Source organism: Silurus meridionalis, chromosome 8 (genome assembly GCF_014805685.1).
Source record: "Silurus meridionalis isolate SWU-2019-XX chromosome 8, ASM1480568v1, whole genome shotgun sequence".
In the NCBI taxonomy this organism is placed as follows: domain Eukaryota; kingdom Metazoa; phylum Chordata; class Actinopteri; order Siluriformes; family Siluridae; genus Silurus; species Silurus meridionalis.
The window spans coordinates 5,147,897-5,170,382 of NC_060891.1; the positions used below are offsets into that span (position 1 = coordinate 5,147,897).

Genomic DNA, 22,486 nt, shown 5'->3' on the forward strand with positions numbered 1-22,486 from the left:
GATGTGCAGACCTGCAGTAACTACAGGGGAATAAAGATGATCAGTCACACCATGAAGTTATGGGAAAGAGTAGTGGAAGCCAGGCTGAGAGAAGAGGTGACCATCTGTGAGCAACAATATGGTTTAATGCAGAGGAAAGCACTACGGATGCAATATTTGCTTTGAGAATGTTGATGGAGAAGTATAGAGAAGGTCAGAAGGAGTTGCATTGTGTGTTTGTGGATTTAAAGAAAGCATACAGCAGGATGCCAAGAGTTGTGGTATTGTATAAGCAGTCAGGCGTGTCAGAGAAGTATGTGAGGGTGTTGCTGGACATGTATGAGGACTGTGAGACAGCAGTGAAGAGTGGTCTCTGTGAACTATGATGTTTGCGGATGATATTGTGATTTGTGGTGAGAGTAGGGAGCAGATTCAGAAGAGCCTGGAGAGGTGGAGGTGCGCTCTGGAGAGAAGGAAAGTGAAAGTCAGTAGAAGTAAAACAGAGTACATGTGTGAATGAGAGGCAGGGCAGTGGTGTGGTGCGGTTGCAGGGAGAAGAGGTGGTGAAGGTGGATGAATTTAGGTACTCGGGGTGAACAGTGTAAAGTAATAGAAAGTGTGTTAGAGAAGTGAAGAAAAGAGTGCAGGCAGGGTGGAGTGGGTGGAGAAGAGTGATAGCAGGAGTGATTTGTGATAGAAGAGTATCTGCGAGAGTGAAAGGGAAAGTTTATAGGACTGTGGTGAGACCTGAGATGTTGTATGGTTTAGAGACAGTGGCATTGAGTAAAAGACAGGAGGTGGAGCTGGAGGTAGCAGAGCTGAATATGTTGTGGTTTTCGTTGGAAGTGACGAGAATGGACGGGATTAGAAACAAGTTTATTAGAGGAACAGCGCATGTTGGACGTTTTGGAGACATAGGAGGGACATAGGGTATATCGGAAGGAGAATGCTAAAGATGGAGCCACCAGGAAGGAGGAAAAGAAGAAGGCCAAGAAATAGGTTTATGGATTGCTTTCTAATAGCAAACCTTTGGCATTGAGATTCTGACGACTAAAGAAATTCTGTTCCCTGGAGCATCTTTAGCCACAGGGAAAAAGATCATTCCAGGTTTTACAACATATTTCCATAATCTGCCCTTATGAACTTGAGTTGGTTAAGTGGCACTGCTGCGTTTTTGATCAAGGTCCTGTACAAATGAGATCATTGCAACTTGTTCTTGATAAAGGTGTCTTCCAAATGCTAAAATGCACATGAATGAGTGACTGCTTATGTTAGTCTTTGAATTGGAAAGATCTTAAATCAAAGGCTTTTACACGGGCTGCTGGAGAAACATCAGTCGTGTATGAATCAATAAACTGTAAACCTTTTTTTTGTACAGTGAGGTTAAAACTGGGACGATCAGGGAAGCCGAATCAGAAACCTCTCGGTTTGGTTTGTAAAAATGCTGACTGGTGATTAAATTCTGACTTTAGCTACAGCTTTAGTGCACTGTTGTAGGTTTTACTAACTCGGGCAGGGCATGGAGGTTAATATGATGGGATGTATCATCAGCAGGCAAGGGATTTCTTACCGTGACCCTCAGGACTCCAGCCATAGTGCTGCACAGCAGAATAATGCTCAAGAGCAGATTATATAGACAGATATCATCATGATATATTTTGCTATAAAACTAGATATTACATGTATGTTTTTGGAAAAGCAATGCAGGAAACACTGGTACTGTAGGACTCCTGTAACTCTGGTCCTCCTGCAGTCTGGATGCAAACCGTAAACGCAAGACTGCGTTTTTTTTTTTTTATGCCGGCAATGCAAAAAAAATCTTGAGTACATTAGTGAATAGATTTTTTTATAGATAAAAACAACTTGAATCCTGAATTAAATTATCTTTGGCAGCATATTCAGACATATGCATTTATGTAACTTTCAAATTCCAAATACAGTAGACTGGTCAGAAAAGGACAGAGGTAGCTGGGAAGTGGTAGGTCAGTGGCTAAGAAATAGTATTTCTGATCAGAAGGTCATGAGTTCAAGTTCCAGCATTGCAATTGCTGGTCTCTTTAGCAAAACCCTTTACCAACAATTTCTCAGTTGTACAAGCAGTGGAATAGGTCATTGGCTAAGAAATTATATTGCCGATCACAAGGTCATGATTTCAAGTCCCAGCAAAACCCTTAGCTCTCAACTCACATTGTAAGTCAGTTTAGAGCATCTGCCAAATGCCATACATACAGTCAGTGCCAGCTAAGCTTAATTTCATAGCGTTTCTCTTGGCTGCACTGCTTCCAGTACATGTATGTGGATGTTAGATTTATTGTCCAATCAGATTTCGCCTTTATGTGCTACCATGTCAATCTAATCTGCCCAGGGCCTGCAAAGTTAATACTGCTGGCGTTTTTTTTTACCATTGTCTTCTTAAGAAATGGCTCTGTTTCTTTAACCAATCAGATTTCATATTCACCTCACAGGGTCACCTAGCTGGCCCAGAAGATCGTCAGCATTTTTCCGTCCTCTGATTGGTTGGTCAGAAGAAATCTGGTACAGGATAAGCTTAGCACACATTAATACTTCTAAGTTAGACTTTTTTATGCCTTTGGAGGAAGAGAAATTGATTTGGTCACGGACATGTTTAAAAATAAAAGCTAGACGGCTAGGAGAGGTCGGCCAACCCCGAAGCTTCTAGATCCAGTATTAATTGGATTTCTTGCTTTAGTAAAATGGTATTCACCCTCCACATGTGAAATGCCTCTATCTCTGTAATGCCACTCATTGTTTTATAGTGTTTTTGTATAGTATTGATGGTTTCTATAATTGCGACATGATAGTGTTGGTATTAAGAGGTGGATTAAGTCGGATAAGTCCCCACTGAAGGCCCAGGTACCAAATGCACCGCCCACCACTGCATGTAAACATTTACAAAGCAAACAAATATATGTATTACGTTTAAGTGTATTTTTCCCTGCACACTTTTCAGACTGGAAAGTGGATGTTGGTCAGATATTCAGGCAGATACAATCAAAATAAATGCCACAAGCTCAAAAATACATTGTACCACTGCAAAACATAAACATAAATCCTCACATTTTCTTTATATAGTCATAAACTAAGCATTTAACTATTGAGGAAAATGTATGTCATTGCCATTCTCTTGCCATTCGCATATCAGGACCTTTTTAAGCAAAGGATTCTATGCAAATGAACCTTTGGGTGAGCAAGATGGCATTTCTGTTTAATGAAAAAAAAAAAAAATGTTTGAGGTATAAATAATGAAGCACACCACAGGGAGGTGGATTGGGAAGAAATCTGCTGTTTGTGGAATGCAGGCTCCATTAATTAGTAGAGGTGTCTGGTCCACGTGAGCAGGTTAACCAGGCAGAGTTCGTCTCAGGAGTAAGTGGAATGTGGAAGTTCCTCGTTTGCATGCTATCGGTGTGGACTAAAGCTAAGACTAATTCTAATACCGGTCTTTATTCCGAACACCCTTGGCATTTGAGAGCAGGTGGGATTTTAAGACAGAATTAATGCTACTAGAATGAATCCCGATGTTTTATTGGAAGCGAGGAAACAAATAAGAAGTGCTTTTAGTGCATAGTGGTAGTGCATAGAGCTTTTTTTACAAGATGATGTTGGATCTGGTATTCCTTGGATCTTGGTACTGCTGTCCCACGTCGCCTAAACCTGGCGCACTAAATACACGCTCTCGGTATCGATCCCTCAGAGGAAATGAACAGTGCTGATGTGTGTTTTAACAGCAGCAGAAGAAGGCATGCAGTTACTCCGGCCCTGACATATGGAATCCTCACTTTGGCTGTGGCCTTGCTGTACTTTATTGATTATTAGGCTAGTGCACTAAGCTGCTTTAGGTCATTAGGAGCACTTCATTAAAAAGTGGTTAGACTAGCCTGTCGCTATTCGCTAAAGCGAGAGTTGCTTTTAAATTAAATCTACATATAAAGAACACTTGAATATTTTTCTTTTTGAACTTTGTATTACTATGAATGAATGAAAGGAATTTTTTACTTACCTTAACCTATGGGTACAATTATTTTTGAAAATGTGGCTAGCCTTAATAAGGAGAGCCAGTTATACAACCACTACATTTCCCACAAGCCACTAGGCTAAGTTCCAGTAAAGCTTACTAGTTTATACGTAAGTGAAAGTAAAAAAAGATCATTTAAAAACAAAATTTGCAGAGTTTTTTTTTTTTTTTAAAGGGGTGGGGATTCTAATGTAGTTCAAAAAGTACAAGGGGCTATAAATTACAAAAATCGAATTGTTTTTAATTAAAGGGAATACAAATTAAATACATTTAATAAATAAATAAATAAAACACAGTTCATGACAAGTTTAATGTGAGTTCTGCACTTTCACAGATGTATCAAAAATCAAAATGTATATTTATGATAATTAAAGAAATTTGGTCTAGTGGTGGCGGCGCTCTCACCGCTGCGGCCCGGGTTCGATCCCTGGTCAGGGAACCAACCCCAGCCACTCTTAGTGCCGGTCCCAAGCCCGGATAAATGGGGAGGGTTGCGTTAGGAAGGGCATCCAGCGTAAAACATGTGCCAAATCAAACATGCGGATGGTCCGCTGTGGCGACCCCTAATGGGAGAAGCCGAAAAAAAGTTTAGAGAAATATATCGATTCAACGACATTTTGCTTACAGCTGGGTCTGCATCACTGGCATCTGTCTTGTCCGTCTTCATCTTTCTTTCTTGTCAGTTTACCACATTTGTGTACCAACCATCAATCAATCAGCACAGTAATTTCCGGGGCAGAATTTTTTTAGATTTTATCATCATTTATTCTTTTACTCAGTAACATTTACAATTTGAAATGTAGTTACAATACTTCAAACAAACCCCACTTAAGTAAGTAAGTATAATTACAGATTTTTAAAAACTACTTTTAAAAATAGAAGTACACAAAAAACTACTCAATAACACAATCATGAGTAAATGTAATTTATTTCTACCTTTGGTTGTTTCGTTGTCACGTGACTTAATGCACTTGAAGCCCAGGGTGTGAAATGGATGTTACATGCCTGAGTGTTCAGATCCAAAGCGCTCTAGGAAATGATTTGAGAATTAATTGATGTATAAATCATGCCATATAACGTATGGCTTCGGAGAAGATTCAGGATTATCGAATATCGTCAAATATCGAATCGTCCATTCGTTAAAGTATTGCATTGTGTGCAAGTCTAATGTTCGGTTTCTGGTCCAGTTTGAAATTAAAGTTACTTGTTAGTCTATTAACCCTAATCCTGTTTGTTAGACACTTTCGGTGTGTGTGTGTGTGTGTGTGTGTGTGTGTGTGTGTGTGTGTGTGTGTGTGTGTGTTTGTGTGTGTTTGTGTTTGGGGGGGTGTATGTACTTCATCCACCTCTCTCCTCTAATCCTTTTGTCCTCGTCCCCCCTCAGCCCTGCACCTGAATGCAGCCTTGTGTGTCCCGCCGCGGGTTGCTTGGCGACATGCAGCGGCGTCCTCGAGCTCAGAAGGACGAGACCAATGTGTGGAGAGGAGGGGTGGAGGTGGAGGTGGGTTCATCATACTCTCCTGTCATACCAGCCTGGGAGGAGGAAAAGAGAGAGAGAGAGACAGAAAGACAGAAAGAGAGACAGAACCCCTTCCACTGATATCAACAGGTCCTTTCTTGCCGTTTTGAAGTGGAGCGGTACTCTGCGTGCAGTTTCCGCACGTGCACACATACACACTGACGGGAAAAGAGCGCTCGTGCTCTTCGAAGACGCACCAGATGGCAAACTTACTCTAATCTGCTTTTGCGCTCAGTCACCAAATGAGTGTGTGTGTTCAGCGCGTTCAGCAAGGTAGGTAAGCAGGAAGGGATCTCTTACTCTTCTTCTTCTTAGTCTTTTGTTGTCTTTTTTCAGGGTATTTTGTTATTATTTTACATCAGTAACCCCATATGGAGGGTTCTACAGTATATCTTGCAGTGTGTTTGGAGATTTACTCTTTACTTTGAGGCCTTTAGGTGCAATAGTCAGTTCAATTCAATGCAATGTTATTTGTGTAGCACATTTCACAATAGACATTGCCTCAAAGAAGCTTTATAGAATGTAACATTGTATGACAAACTTAATTTATATCTAAATTTGTGTATTTATCCCTAAAGAGCAAGAAGTGACAGTGGCACGGAAAACCTCCCTTAGATGGTTTGAGGATGAAATCTTGAAAGGAACCAGATTCAAAACCCACCCCCATTTGGGTGACACCAAGAGTCAATATAGTTTATATATTAAATAATCAAAATGTTTGTATATACAACATAATACAATAGTTTTCCATTGTATACCTGTGCAAATGCTGTAGAAATGATTCCAACAATAGTCTCAGAACAATTTTGGAAACATCCTCTTCAATGATGTTTGTTTGTTATTTATGTTATTTAGGTTATACTGTATGTATATTGGTCTCTTGTCAGTCATTTTATAGACCCGCCCCCAAACAGATCCTTCTTATCTTTCCACATCATGATATAATCATTAGAAATGATATTACATTGGACGTAGCATTGATTCCAAGCAGTTGAATACTAATGATGTTATGCCAATGCTTCTAATAGATACTAATAGATAGTTTGTTTTTTGAGTTTGGTGGAAATGGGGGTGAGATTGGCTTTGGTGTTATGCGAATCTTTTGCAACCACCTGTACAGTGGTTCACATGTTTTTATTGTAATGCTGCTGTAATCGTCACTTTTTTCTTGACTTCTTACTCATCTGTTGTTTTTGTCGCTGTCGCCTCTCTTTTTTGCTTTGTAGGTCTTCCAAAAAGATTCTAACAGGCCACAATCCAATCTAACTATGTGAGGGCATTGGCTTCCTTTCCGACATCGCAACACCTTGAATAAAAGAAAAAAATGACAGAAAATGTCTTTTCAAGCATGACTCCTGTTTATCTATCAAACACAGAGATGCTTTTCACTGCCAAGAATGTTTTGGTGCTTTAGACCCAAAGGGACAATGTTATTCGTGTACACCTTGGGTGTTCTCGCTGCCCTAAGGCTTGTGGCACCTCAGGGTTCTTTTCCCAGGCTGGAGAATATCGCAGCCAACAAATTCGTTAGTGTGGTGCCAAGTGAGGCAACATGTGGCGATCCGGAGCGCAGCACCTTCTGCCAGGCCGCCCGTACTCACGATGACCTCCTTGCGTGCTCCCAGCAGTTCTGCATCCAGGAGTGCCCGTATCGCTCGTCCACACCGCACCATACTAACCTCCTCGATGGGTATGGGGACTCTTGTCTGACGGGCGAGAGCCAGGATTTGCATCCGGGCTCAGAGACCGACTCTGTTAGCTTTGTGTTTGGAAACCAGAGTGCCTGCTTGGCTTCACGCTCTGCTCCGAAGCTGGGACTTGCTGGATCATTTACCATAACGGTTTGGCTGAAACTTGAAGAAGCCTCTGTAATGTAAGTAGCCCTGTCGCTAGAACCTTTTACTTGAGCACCTAACATGTTCAACACAAAGCATTCGCTGTCACTTTCGAACTAATATCTGAGCTTAATAGGGCAGATCAGTTTCTCTTCACCAATTCAATCAACTCAGGATGCTAAAAGAGCTTTTGAATTCGAACCAAATCCAGAGAAGCTTAGTCATTTATTTTGCCAACAGAATAGCCCTTTTTATCCCCCTCTCCTCATGTCCTTTACTTTGTGCCGAAAACTAGAAACGGGATAAAACACTGCTGAAAACATCAGCAAGGTGAATGTGGAACTATATTATATGTTCGCCTGAGAACAATAGACCACATGCTGGTGCTTATAAGTCACTCTGTGAGTTTGAATTTAATTTGTAATATGCTTTCTTGTCATGTTGGGAAGGAAAAAGCTCCTCATTTTCCCCCCTCCTCGTACACTTCCCCCCCCAAACAAGACCAGCTGTGGCCAGTTTTAGATCAATGAAACGAAATTGCTGCAGTGTTTTCCGAGCTCTGGCAAAGGGTGTGTGTGAAAAAAAGGAGTATCATCTCAAAGGCCACTTTGTTTTTTCACTGCCTAGAAAATGATATAGTTGAAAGTGAGTGAGAGGATGAAAGGACAGCCGTAGAGAGAGAGAGAGAGAGAGAGAGAGAGAGGGAGAGACCCCGGGAAGAACAGCTCCTGCTTGGACATTTTAGATCAAGTGTAGAGGATGAAAAGGGAGACAAGTCACACGCGTGCGGTCTCAAACAAAAAATAAATAATTGAGTCGGTCCGAATTCTCACCCTGAAGTGCCGGCGGCTGTGACAACAAGCGTACGTGTTGATTAATTCTTCTCTTAGTGAATTAATGGGACTCGGTTTAATATCAACTGGAGCATTTCTTCTCGGGAATGTGACAGAAAAATATGCAGCGTGCCGACTTGCTTCGGAAGCGAGCACCTTTTAGCGAATGCTAAAGTGCTGGCATTTCCCCAGCGGAGACGCTCGGCCTAATTGCAAGTAGAGCATGTTGGAAAGTGTGGCTTGCAGGTGAGGCGGCTGGCGCTCGAAGGCCAGGCCCGGCTCGAACGCAAAAACACTGTGCGTTATGATTTATTGGATGTTGTGGCCTGCGTTCGTAAACGGCCCTGTTTCCCTTATAAAGTAATGGGATAATGGGAGTAATGGGATTTCATTTGACAGTAAATAAGGAGGATTTTAAGTAACAAGAAACGGCAAATGGAAAGTATCGATATGAGGTGCGTAAATGTCAGAGCGACGCCCATTTTTAGATGCCGGAAACTAGATCTCATAGTTAAACGTTCCTGTTGCTATCGATTGTTTACTTGTGCCCAATGCAGCTTTTTTATGTTAGGTAGTAAACATCACAAAAGCATCAGCTGTTCCGCCTTATTTTGCAATTTCAAATCAATTTTTACCCAAAAGTCAGGATTTTAACCAACGGCTATCATCACATCGCTAAATCCGAGACAAAATGGAAGCTATCGGGGTGCTAAATTTGGCAGCGTATCAGTCAGAGAATTGAGAAGTACAATTTGAGCCTGCGCCGTATCGATCCTGTCTTCATAAAGCGAAATTATGCACAATAGAATTTAATAAGGTAAAGCAGATCATGTACAAATCTAGAGGTTTGGTTCTAATTAAATTAAGCGTTCTGCCTTTTGCTTAAAAATGCGAACTGATAAGGATATATAAAGTTTTTCTCAAATTTGTTGATCAGATATGTAGCACCAGAGGTTTTTTTTATCCCAGTGCGTTTACAGGGATCAGATCGCATTTAATAGTTCCTTAAATGAGATATTTCGATCTTTTTTCTGGACAGGACTGTGTTCGAGAAGAGGACTGTGGACCGGCTGGTGTTTCTCCTGACTGTTTCTGAAACAGACGTCCAGTTCCACTACGGTGTTCAGACTGGCCAAAACTTCTTCGTAACCATAAGCACTGCAGGACGCATCCAAAAAGGCTACTGGATACACTTGGCCCTACAGGTGGGATGTGCATTTGTTCTGGGCTGTTTTTGTACCCCCTTCCCTCCAGGTCGTGAAACATATCCATGGGAGCTTTGACGAATTTCCAACCTCGCCACCGTATACCGAGGTACATCGTTTTGTGGCAGAGCTAACAAATCGTTTTTGGCCCAGGCTTAACGCTATCAAAAGCTAAAATCTGCTTGATCAGACCTCATCTATGAGGCGGCTGCGGAGGGCACTAATCCTTGTCCATCCATATTCTAGGTAATTAGCTCGGCAGAAGTTATTGATATTAATATCGCATCAGAAAAGGCGCAGCAGGTTCGCGCTGAACCCGTGTCACAACAGATTTCCGACCCGGATAAGATGCATGAATGGAAGGCGTTAATTACAGGGGTAAACATCTGTTTTCTCACAGCTGCGGGGGCATCGAGGGCAGGGAACAAGAGCGTGCCATTCTTTTTGCGCCCTTCCCGGTGTAATCATTACCGAAACCCAACAGATCGCTCTATAACGAGGTTCACGAGGAACGGCTATAAAAGGGCACGTAAAAACGTCACGATAACGCTTTAGTTTTTCCGCGCGAGGGTAATTTCCGACGATTTTATTCCGATGCAATTTCAGGACATTGGTGGGGACGAAATGATCGATATGCACCGTGATGTTTCTTAATCAGCTTCAGAACCCTTTTTATGCCTCTTGCATTTCTTTGCAGTGACAGACCCATGAGTCTTAGAGCCCTGGCATTGTTCAGCATTGTAAGTGAGTGGCGCTATCTACGTGTTGGTAAATTAAAGAGGAGAAAAAAGGGGATGGGAGAGATTGGGACATCATCAGCATTGTAAGCGAACATAGAGAAGTCCGTCTGCAGAGAGTATTATCTTTCAATAGCAGTGATTATTGTGGCTTTAAATTGCACTCGTTCCGATTATGAATAGCCGGCTGAATTCGGGGACTGAAAACATTATTATGATAATAAGATCCTACCCACAATTCATAGGTAATAAGTTCCCTGCTGGGTGATGGCCTTGTCTCGGGCTCTTAGACCTATCTAAGCTGCCCAGTTGGACTTTCATCTGCAGTCTAACTGGTATATGATATGGAGAAAATGGGCCTATCTTGAGCCATTTGCTCTACGTGGCGCTCTGTGTGCAGTCAGATTTACAGCACAATTCGCTATTGACATTTTGTTCTGAATTACTGCTGTGCTGATACTGATGTCTTGTCCAGGACTGGAGCTTTAACAGAATTTCACATAGCGACCAGCATGTTGGAGGGCCGATACCGATTACTAGTAGTCGGACTGTCACTATTGCTTATTTTGGTAATCGATTAGTTGCCGCTTTGATGAACAATTAAGTCATCAGTATCATATGGCATCCTACATACAGTTGTTCATACATATATATACAGTGAGGAAAATAAGTATTTGAACACCCAGCTATTTTGCAAGTTCTTGCACTTAGAAATCATGGAGGGGTCTGAAATTGTCATCGTAGGTGCATGTCCACTGTGAAAGACATAATCTAAAAAAAAATCCAGAAATCACAATGTATGATTTTTAAACTATTTATTTGTATGATACAGCTGCAAATAAGTATTTGAACACCTGAAAAAGTCAATGTTAATATTTGGTACAGTAGCCTTTGTTTGCAATTACAGAGGTCAAACGTTTCCTGTAGTTTTTCACCAGGTTTGCACACACTGCAGGAGGGATTTTGGCCCACTCCTCCACACAGATCTTCTCTAGATCAGTCAGGTTTCTGGCCTGTTGCTGAGAAACACGGAGTTTGAGCTCCCTCCAAAGATTCTCTATTGGGTTTAGGTCTGGAGACTGGCTAGGCCACGCCAGAACCTTGATATGCTTCTTACAGAGCCACTCCTTGGTTATCCTGGCTGTGTGCTTCGGGTCATTGTCATGTTGGGAGACCCAGCCTCGACTCATCTTCAATGCTCTAACTGAGGGAAGGAGGTTGTTCCCCAAAATCTCGCAATACATGGCCCCGGTCATCCTCTCCTTAATACAGTGCAGTCGCCCTGTTCCATGTGCAGAAAAACACCCCCAAAGCATGATGCTTCACAGTAGGGATGGTGTTCTTGGGACGGTACTCATCATTCTTCTTCCTCCTAAAAACGTTTAGTGGAATTATGACCCAAAAGTTCTTTTTTGGTCTCATCTGACCACATGACTTTCTCCCATGACTCCTCTGGATCATCCAAATGGTCATTGGCAAACTTAAGACGTGCCTGGACATGTGCTGGTTTAAGCAGGGGAACCTTCCGTGCCATGCATGATTTCAAACCATGACGTCTTAGTGTATTACCAACAGTAACCTTGGAAACGGTGGTCCCAGCTCTTTTCAGGTCATTGACCAGCTCCTCCCGTGTAGTTCTGGGCTGATTTCTCACCTTCCTTAGGATCATTGAGACCCCACGAGGTGAGATCTTGCATGGAGCCCCAGTCCGAGGGAGATTGACAGTCATGTTTAGCTTCTTCCATTTTCTAATGATTGCTGCAACAGTGGACCTTTTTTCACCAAGCTGCTTGGCAATTTCCCCACAGCCCTTTCCAGCCTTGTGGAGGTGTACAATTTTGTCTCTAGTGTCTTTGGACAGCTCTTTGGTCTTTATGCAGCTAATGACCTCAAACAGGTGCATTTAATTTAGGATAATAAATGTAGTGGAGGTGGACATTTTAAAGGCAGACTAACAGGTCTTTGAGGGTCAGAATTCTAGCTGATAAACAGGTGTTCAAATACTTATTTGCATCTGTATCATACAAATAAATAGTTTAAAAATCATATATTGTGATTTCTGGATTTTTATTTTTTTAGATTATGTCTCTCACAGTGGACATGCACCTACAATGACAATTTCAGACCCCTCCATGATTTGTAAGTGGGAGAACTTGCAAAATAGCAGGGTGTTCAAATACTTATTTTCCTCACTGTGTGTGTGTGTGTGTGTGTGTGTGTGTGTGTGTGTATATATATATATATATATATGTCAATGTTATATAGTTGTGCATTTCACACCTATGCTTTCTGTGGTGTCCTGCCTTATGATTCCACAGCTATAGGAACCATCAATATTATACAGAAATGCAGTATAGCAACGCGTTACATCACAGCCACATATCTCATTACTTGCAGTAGAATCAGTAAAGCAATCGCAGAGCCATGAGGCAGTGTAGTGTAGAATTCAGTAAAATGATTGGTGTGGACGAATGTTCCTGTATCTACTTTTTTTCTTTTTTTTCCCTTTTTCATTTTGTCCATATATATCAATAAGTCCAATAATCATTACAATAACAATAAATTAAACAATGAATTAAACCAAAGTATAAAAAAGGGGGGGTTTAGTGAAAATCCATTTAATTTGAATGCACATTAGAGCAAGTAGCAGAAGCTCATCACAGGGTAGAAATGTGAAAGTGATTGCTTTTGCTGGCAAATCAAGTAAAACTGTATCTCCTTCTTGATGGAAGTTTGTGGCTGTGATTTGGAGAGTCCCTAATGATATCTTTGGTGGTTAAGTTGGGTGCCAGTGATGCGTTAGATGGTTTTGACCACCCTTTGCAGGCCTTTCCATTCCAACCACTGTGAAACATTCAATAAGGCAGCGGTCTACGCTAGTTGAGATCCTAGGGGACAGACGGACTTTAACACTTCTCAAGAAATGTAGATGCTGTTGAGACTTTCCGACCAGAGCTAAAGTGTTCTGTTGCCAGGACAAATCCTCAGAGATGTGGACTGGGAAGTGTCTTCATTGAGGGGCCTTGAGGGTGAGGTTTTGTCATTGATGGTGCCAGGCTTTGGATTCTACAAAGAAACGTAAGTCAGTAATTCTGAGTGTTTAGGCCTGCAGAGAAGTCCTTGCTGGCCCTGAAGGCCCACCACTGGTACACGTGCTGTGTAAATATATTTTTGTTTCATCCCAACATTATTTTAAGTGAAGAAATTCGATTCTTAATGATGACTACTTTTTGAAATGTATAACTATGTAAATAATGTAAAGTCATCCAGGTAGCTTATTGTGTATCAGCAACACAAAAATGTAGCAAAAAAAAGAGCAAGAATCAGAATAAGAATGGTCGACATGGTTGTTGGGGCCAGATAGTCAGCTTTGACTAGAGCAGGAGAATCTCCTGCTCTCTAGAACAGTGCTTGCAATCTAAAATGGTGCATAAAATAGGCTGTGTTGCAGAAGGTTTGCAGGCTATAACACAAACAACTTGAATAAGCAGCTTTTGAGAGTATATCAGAAAAGCATATCAGAAAGCAAAAAAATTATAATCTAAAACAGCAGAACACGTGATCAGGTTCAACTCCTGGTAGCCCAGAACGAGAATACGGACATATCATGGGACTGGGCAGTTGAAAAAGACCAGGATTTTTTTCTACATTAGCTGTCCATTGGCAGTGTGCAAAACTGGCTTCTGTTAGCCCCAGAATTAACATCAATAGAAAAAGTGGTGGCTGGCTTCCTTTTTCTTCATGTGTGAAGCCTATCTCACAGTTGTATTATCTGCCTTCGCTTATCTTCGACGGTCGATGGTTGCGTGATGTACTGTTAAGTGTTTTTGGTCCCTCATGAAACAGAGACACGTATTGTGAAAAAAAATAATAAAACTGCTAGACTGACATGATTCACTTCACCGTGTTTATATTTTCCCTTCAGCGCATGCAGCACAATTTGGCTCATATACTTGACCCGCTTGCGTATCAGCTAGATAAAAGAAATGTCATCTGATTAGATTGGACCGAATTCCGATCTATAGACGAGCGATCCTGTCATCCCTGGCACTAATCTATCCGGTCTGTATCTGTTCTCTTCTTCACCTGCTCTAAATCAAAGAGGCAACTAGTTGTCAGGACAGTGTCTTACCTAATAGGTATTTCTCAAAGTCTACATTGTCAGGCACAGCGTAGCGCTTGGGGAACACACTCAAAAGGAATACATTTGAGTGTTTAGAAGGGGTCGAGGGCAAGGAGAGAGAGAGCAGAGGAGCTGATCTGCAGGTGCTTGTCCCTCGCGATTATATTGAGATGAGGAGTGAAGCGAGGAGAAGAGAAGAATGATATCGCTTTCATGAGGCCCCCTTTAGATGACAAGACAAGACGTAGAAGCGAGCTCGAGACAATTGTTGTGGAGTGCAACTTGTCGTCGGCCATCGTCCTCACCGCGGATACGTCTGCTGTAACTGAGATCAAGAGTGGCTTGGGATTTCACACTGGAACTTAAAACCCACTATGAGGGATATGTTGTCTTATATATGTACTGTCTTCTCAGTAGGTCGGGCCGAGTGTTAGAAGAGGAAAAGTTTTGAAAGAAGACGCTGCGTTAAAACAAGGCTGTTTCATCTATCATCTCTACAACATCTTAATAAGTGCAGCGGTTAGCGTGTCGTAACAGAATACGCCATGCTTTAGGTCACAGGGGTTAAGGCTCGTTTTGATGTAACCGAGCACCTTGGTTGTGTTACAAGTGAAGTCATGATCATCACCAGCCAACATCTTGTATGTATCTTGTGTTTGGCCTTGTTTTGTCTTGTTCGAAGCTCATTTTTCAGCTCTTGGATTTGAATTCACTGCGGCTTTCACTTTAAAGCTAAAATATTAATTTCTTAGATAGTGGAATTTCTTAATTGTTTAGAACCCCACTAGGGTGCTTACAAAAATATTGTATTTCTAACCATTATACACTTAATATAAGAGGTGGTATCAAAATGCTTCGAGATTAAAGGCGCTAACTGGTGCTATTCCGAGCACCTGCATTACCACGTCCACGATTTCATCATGGACAGCAAGTTACAAGAAAGCGCGAAAGTGAAATTCTGTGTGAAACCAGGCAAATCTGCCACAGAGACGTCTGACATAACGTACATTATGGTGCTGCAACGAACGAATCGTTCACCGGTAAACGACGGGAGATCGGGAAGACGCCCGAAAACGGCAAAACGATTTTGCAACTTGTTCATGATGATCGTCGGATAGCAATCCACATGATCTCACTTTCCGCACGGACCCTACTCTTGCCTCTTTCTGAAGATGAAGATCCAGCTCAAAGGTTGCCATTTTGACAATTTTTGCAGAGGTCCGGCGCAAATTGCAGAAGGTAATGGTGTGTAAACGTAGAAAAATGAAGTACTTTTTTTGAAAACAGAGCAAGATTTAGTAAGCTAAACACTATTTTTCTCCCCTTGATTTATCCTTGAAGTATATCCCGAGAACATTTTAATCAGACAACAATAACATAACATATATAACATACATCTGCATAGATTGAAGGATCTGCTGTATTAGAGCAACAGAATAGGTTGAACTGAACTGAGATAGTTTGGACTGGTGCAAAGGAGGGACATGGGGTATATCAGTAGAGGGATGCTGATGATGAAGCCACCAGTCAGGAGGAAAAGAGGAAGGCCATAGAGGAGGTTTATGGATGTGGTGAGAGAAAACATGCAGGAGGTTGGTTTAAAAAAGGCAGATGCAGAGGACAGGGGGTATGGAGACCCCTAACAGGAGCAGCCTAAAGAAGGAGACAAAATATATCTGCTTTATCAAAAAGCCCCATCATAATTTGGGTCTGTAAAAATAATCAGAATCTTGTCTCTTGTTGCTAATCGAAAACATGTTTGCAAATGTATAAAGCGGTCTGTAAAGGCAGTTCTCCTGTGAGTTTTTTTTTGCCCACTTACACTTAGAGAGAACGCTTTCACGCACAATTACAGCTTCCACTGGGGTCTAGGCCTTGGCTGTGAGATTTCGATCTGCCGATGGTGTGTTATGCTGCTGTGATGTGTGTTCTCTGCGGAATATGTTTTGTTTTGGCCACGAGCTTCCTGAGTCCTGAGCTCTTAACCCGAAATGTACACATGGCTCATCACCTCCCGTGAACTTCTCCCCCCACTACCCAAAGAAATGTAGGCCAGCCAGTCCATTGCCCAATCCCCTCCAGCCAGAGCCAGCATGGAATCGTAGTGAGGTGGGAGGAGGAATTAGTGATGGCTGCGTTGTTCCTCAAGTATCCGGCCAATGGGGCGAAGAACAGAGCTTGCGGTATAAGAAAAGCCTCAGAGTGGTTTGTTCATGCAACTATAGAGGACGAATTGTCATTTATTCATATATTATTATTAAAGGGACCCAGTGCTAGCTGTTGTCTAGAGGCTATAAAGAGGATATAGTTGTGTTTTGTGTGTGGTGCCCTTTTTGTATGAATGTGCCCAGGAAGAAAACACAATTGTACACCACAAGAAGTGGCTCCAACCCGAAGAAGTGCAATTTCTGATAATGTCCTGTGAATAAACTTTTGGTTGAAGTAGAAGACTGCAGATACCTCTGGCACAGGAGACATCAGCGCCAGCATCAGGCTGCTCTCTCGGACTCTGGCTGTGGGTCAGCTGACCTCTCCGAGTGGTTCATTTCACCCCGAGTGATGGAGACTGATTGGCAGCATCCATGAAGGTGAAGCAAGGTGAACAGAGGCAAAAAAAAGTGCTTCCACCTTACCCAGGCACTCTCTCCGCAGGCGCCCGGAGCTGAAAGGCCACGGACACTTTATAAATCACCCCGAAATGTTGACAGCAAATTAGTGTGGGCTGCCATGAGTTCCAAAAAACTGACTTTAACAGGAGAAAGAAGGATGAAGGTTTGGACATCGGGACGTCCAAATTGTTGCTTTTCAGAAGGTAAATAATATAAATGCAAGTGAAGTTCGTGGAAACTTGATAAAGCATTAAAGAGCGTTTGATTAACGAATGCAGGATTGCTATTTATTCTGTATTTCAGACCACAGACAGTTTTTTTTTCCTAGAGATGAAAGTCTGAGAAAATCAGACATAAATCAGATGCCTCAGAGCGGAGTTCTGGGGACATTTTGAAAACCTGGTAATTGGCCGTAGACTGATGTGAAGAACTTCCTGCCGTGTGATGTCTCGCTGGCCGTGATGGAGCAACTGGATTCTACAGATGTGTCAGTGCCTCTGTTTAGGTCCAGAGCCGATGCTTGCCTGTATATCAAGTGCTCAGATGACAGATGCAGAAATAGGTCAAGGTGACTCGCCCAGACTTCTTGAAGATGTTTTACTCGTTTAAAGAGCTTCATAAACAAACACTCACGAGAGATGTGTAGTGCTGTTGGGGTGTTTGTGTGTGTGTGTGGACAGAATGAACTCAGCAATGTGTCAGGCACCACCCTAAATCTAAGGCCTGTCAGGAGACGGATGGTCTGAGCGTGCCATTCTGGCCCCATGTCTGCATTTTGTATAGCGTGCAGAAAAGTCATAGGAGGAGGAGCAGCTCTCAGGACAAGGCATGAATAAAGAAAAGTGGCAGTAATTTATTTACTAAAACATGGCTGTATATGAAATATTTCAGTGCTACAACCCCAAAAAAACAGTTAATGTTGCCACAATTATTATATATATGGCCTTCCCCAAAGGCACACAATTGTATAGAAGGTCTTTGGATGTTGCCACATAAAACTTTCCATGTACTTTGAGCTAGGAGATCCAAAACTGTTCCAGCATGGCACTGCCCCTGTGCACAAAGCAAACTCCATGACTATATGGTTCACATGGGTTGGATTGGACCTTGGAGTGGCCTGCTATTGAGCTGTGGACTTAACCCTACTGAAAACCTTTGGAGTAAATTGGAATGCTGACTAAACCCCAGGGCTCCTCACCTCGTCTAATAAGCTAGGCTAATTATCTAGGCGTATTAGCAGCAACGCTGCAGCCCGGGTTCAATCCCTGGTCAGGGAACCAACCCCAGCCACTCTTAGTGCCAGTCCCAAGCCCGGATAAATGGTGAGGGTTGCGTTAGGAAGGGCATCTAGCATAAAAACATGTGCCAAATCAAACATGCGGATGATCCTCCCCTGATGGGAGAAGCCGAAAGAAAGTTATTAGCAGCAATTTGGATATTTTGTGATCACTTAGATAATAAGCAAGTTTTTGTGAGTTTCGTCTAGATTCTTGTTTCCTCTGACCTTGTTAAAACAAGCCTGTGACTGAACTGGTAACCTGAAACTGTTTATGGGTGAGTTTAAATAAGTGTTTGAACATCATAACACTGCAGGAGGTATTCTTGAACAAAACCCTGTGTTTAAGGAGTAAGCCAGTCTTGGCATGTGGATGTTACTTTAACATGTACCATCCACTTTATGCCAGTGTCCACTTTCAGCACAATAAAGCTCTCTGCACATTCATACTGCAAGATCCTGTTCAGGAACCGTTTGAGGAACATGGCAAAGGTTTTGCCTCCACATTCCTCAGATCCTCAGAATCCGACTGAGCGTCTGTGGTACATGATGGACACATTTATAGAGGCTCCAGTGCACAACTTACAGGATATAAAGGAACTGCTGCTCATGTCTTGGTGTCGGAGACCAGAGCACACCTTTAGAGGTCTTGTGGAGTCCAAGCTGAGCTGTTTTGGTGGCTACAAGAAGGAATTACACAATATTTGGCAATATTTAATTTGTACAGATCTGTAACGCTGCTTCATTTTTTTTTTTTAAGACTACTGCAAACAAGCTTGACATACACCTGGCATAACATTATGACATTATAACATCATGAGAGGTGAAGTGAATAACACTGATAGTAACACTGATTAACTGTTCATTATGGCACCTGTGTGTGGGTGGGCAGCAAGTAAATATTTTGTCCCCAAATTTGACGTGTTATAAGCGGGAAAAATGGGCAAGAGTATGGATTTGAACGAGTTTGACACGGACCAAATTGTGATAGCTAGACGACTGGGTCAGAGTGCCTCCAAAACTGCAGCTCTTGTGGGCTGTTCCTGGTCTGCAAGTGCGGCCACAGCCCGTTGATGCACGTGGGGAGCGAAGGCTAGTCTGCGTGGTCCGATCCAACAGACGAGCTCCTGTATCTCAAACTGCTGGGCAGGTGTCCATAAAATCCCAAATCGTTGTATTCATCTAGAAAATGAAAGTATGACGCATGTATCGGCAGCATCATTTGACTTCCCAACATTTTGAATCAGTGTGAGGGGAAAAAACCCATAGAGCTTAGGAAGCTTTGGGATTCCGACTGAAAAAAAAAAAATCCAAACACTTATTTTACTAAAAGTAGACATTTGTCACAGACACGGCAGGATGTAGACGAGGGAGTCAGAAGCCCGGCCTTGCAAGCTGGTTAGCCAAAAAATGATCCGTGTTCCTTTCGGTCACGGCGAGCAAAGCGCGGAAAAGAAATAGATCTCTGATATGCTTTCTGCTTAAAGCATAGCCTTCCAAGAGTTATTACCTTTATTAAAAGCGCTGACATGTCGCCTTATATATTTCCGCCTTCTCCCACGCCACCGAGACAATTTTCTTTTCTTAAATAAACTGTCACATGAGCGCTAATTTATCGCCACCACCCTCATCGAGAGGAGAAGGAAGGGCCGATATAAAGCATGTATATATGAGATTGGTAATTGTAGCGTTAGCCTACTTGAGTAGAACAAATGCGTCTCTCTCATGGCTGCGCTAATGTGATAAAGGGAAAATTGGCTGTTCGTCAGCCGCCTCCTCTGCTGTGTAATGGCCGACGTCGAAGAGAGAGAGAGAGAAAGAGCGTCCGGCTCCAGCCGAGTCAGATGCATCAGCGCCCGAATTCCAGACGTGTTTCGTTTCAGACGGTTATATTTCAAATGATTGGCCTGAGTCGTACTCGGCGCGCTCGGATACATGGGATAATGTAACAAATTACAAGTAAGGAAACAGTTTTGCTTCATTTAAATGATAAGAGTCTGTCTCGCTGGGGCTCAGGGCTAAGCTGTAAATAAAACATCCGTGTGTGTGTGTGTGTGTGTGTGTGTGTGTGTGTGTGTGTGTGCGTGTTTGTGCACGCACAGATAGAAGGGTTAGGCTTCAGCAGGTATCAGCAACATGCTTTGAAAAAGCTGGGGATTGCCTGCGCTGATACCCTCATCCGGAGTGGAATATTTCTCGGCGCCCTGACAGCTCGTCCAGCGCTGAAATGGAAAGGGCTTTATCATGGAGCGCTTTGTCACTCAGGCTGCTGAAGGTGCCTCAGCTCTGCTTTCGGCTCGTGTCTCTGCCCTGGTTTATGGGCCAGGTCAAAAGGGCAAAGCATCATTTTTTTTATATAATGCTGTGGCATTTGAAGTGCGATATACGCGTATAAAAAAAATAAAGAAATAAAACATCGGAGACATTGGATGTTTTTTTTTTTTTTTTTTTTTTTTAAACGTTTTACAATAACAGTACTTAAATAAGCAGGTACTAATAGGTAAAATAAGTGTTACTTTGTATAGAGATGTTTATAAGGAATATACAGCTGTAAAATATATACAAACACAAAAAAATGCACCCACATTATTCTTTGATATTCTAAAAAAATTATTTGTACATAAATGAAAAGCAAAAACAGGAGAAAAAACTACCACACTACACACTACACACTACACTACTACTATACACTTCACTAAGGTACAGACTCCACTGCACACTATACAATAGACAACACTAAATACTATACACAACACACCACTACATACTATAAACTACACTAACCTACACACTACACTACACCCTAAACACTACACTACACTAAATTACACACTACACCACACCACATACTATACAGTTCACTAAGGTACAGACTCCACTGCACACTGTACAATACACAACACTACATACTATACACAACACACCACTACATACCATAAACTACACTAACCTGCACACTACACTACACACTAAATACTACACTACATACTATACACTACACTACACACTATACTAAGGTACAGACTCCACTGTACACTATACACTACACAACACTACATACTATACAATACACAGTAAAGTGGATGAGACAGAGGGAGTCAGTGTCTTTTCTTTGCTTGTGTTCCAAGTAGTGGTTGTTTAGCCTGGATATATTCATTAGGTAACAAAAATTATTTTGTATTGATATATGAATATAAAGTGAGGTCCAGTTACCAGCGTGACACTTAAATAGGTAGCAGTAACGACTACTTTTTACTTAGGTACATTTCAGAGCACGAAAAGGTGTAGTCTGTACTTTAACTTTTACTAGTGTATCTTTAATTCTACTTGAGTAAAGGATGTGTGTACTTTTGCTATCTCTGCTCCAGTGAATGAAACTTGTAAGAGGCCCAAAAATGTTCCAACATGAATTAAACAAGTTTCTTTAAGATTATGTATGCCCAGGGTAAACTTTGGAAGAACTTAAAGTGTCATGCAACGAACTCTGAAACCCCACTGAACACGTTTGAGATGGAACTTGGAACACCGACTAAACCCCAGACATCCTTAGAAACATCAGGGCCTGATCTTACTAGTGCTATTGGAGATGATTCCAATCAACAAATTCCAACATATCAACACCCAAAAACTAGTGGAAAGCTTTCCCAAGAGGAAAAGAAAGTCTTGAGGTCTTGAGTGACCTGCACCATCTCAAAGCCATAGAAACATTTGTGATGAACTGGGAAGCCGAGTCAGATATGGTCAGGTGTCCAAAAAGCTTTGTGAATATTGTAGCTAGCAGTAAGTTTACTTGAGGCAACCTGAGGAATTTCTTTGCTTTTATTGATTGCACATCAAAACGCAAATTGGATGAGGCCAAAAGCATTTATTTGGTTAGTTTGGTTAGTTGTTTAATCACCGACTGTTTGAATTCGAGGTTGTGTTATTGCGTAATGAGCCGTCTGTGTCATTTCCACTCGGGTTCAGCATTACATCATCATTATCGAGCAAGGAACAGTAACTTTTCGCTCTTCCAAATTATGGAGAGTTGAAGGAATCGTTTTTTTTAATTTTGTCTGTTTTAATGCCAGCCGATGAAGTTTCCTACGTCATCTGTTCTTTACCCTTCAGACCTCCTACGGTACGACAGCGACAAGAAGGAGAGGCTTCGAACCCCCCCCTTAAAGTTAATACTAATGCGAGCCGCAGGAATTCGGTTAGCATTAGTCAAGGTTTCTAATCCCGCATGGCCTTTACTCAGTGGCGATTCTTAGCAATCGGTTTTTGCTGGAATGACTCCTACCAGCGTGCAATTTTACACACCGTTTTCCTCATTTTATTTATTTATTTTTTGT

General features: G+C 42.0%; 1 protein-coding gene across 1 annotated transcript in view; it reads left to right on the plus strand.

Annotated features, from left to right (window-relative positions):
- Positions 1-5,585: 5,585 nt before the first annotated feature.
- Positions 5,586-22,486, plus strand: part of ush2a (Usher syndrome 2A (autosomal recessive, mild)) — a 223,610-nt gene continuing 206,709 nt past the window's right edge. Inside the window, 3 exon segments of the mRNA XM_046855966.1 lie at positions 5,586-5,807; positions 6,761-7,407; positions 9,242-9,407. Of these exon segments, the coding sequence (XP_046711922.1) occupies positions 6,932-7,407; positions 9,242-9,407 (642 nt within the window). The 5' untranslated portion in view covers positions 5,586-5,807; positions 6,761-6,931.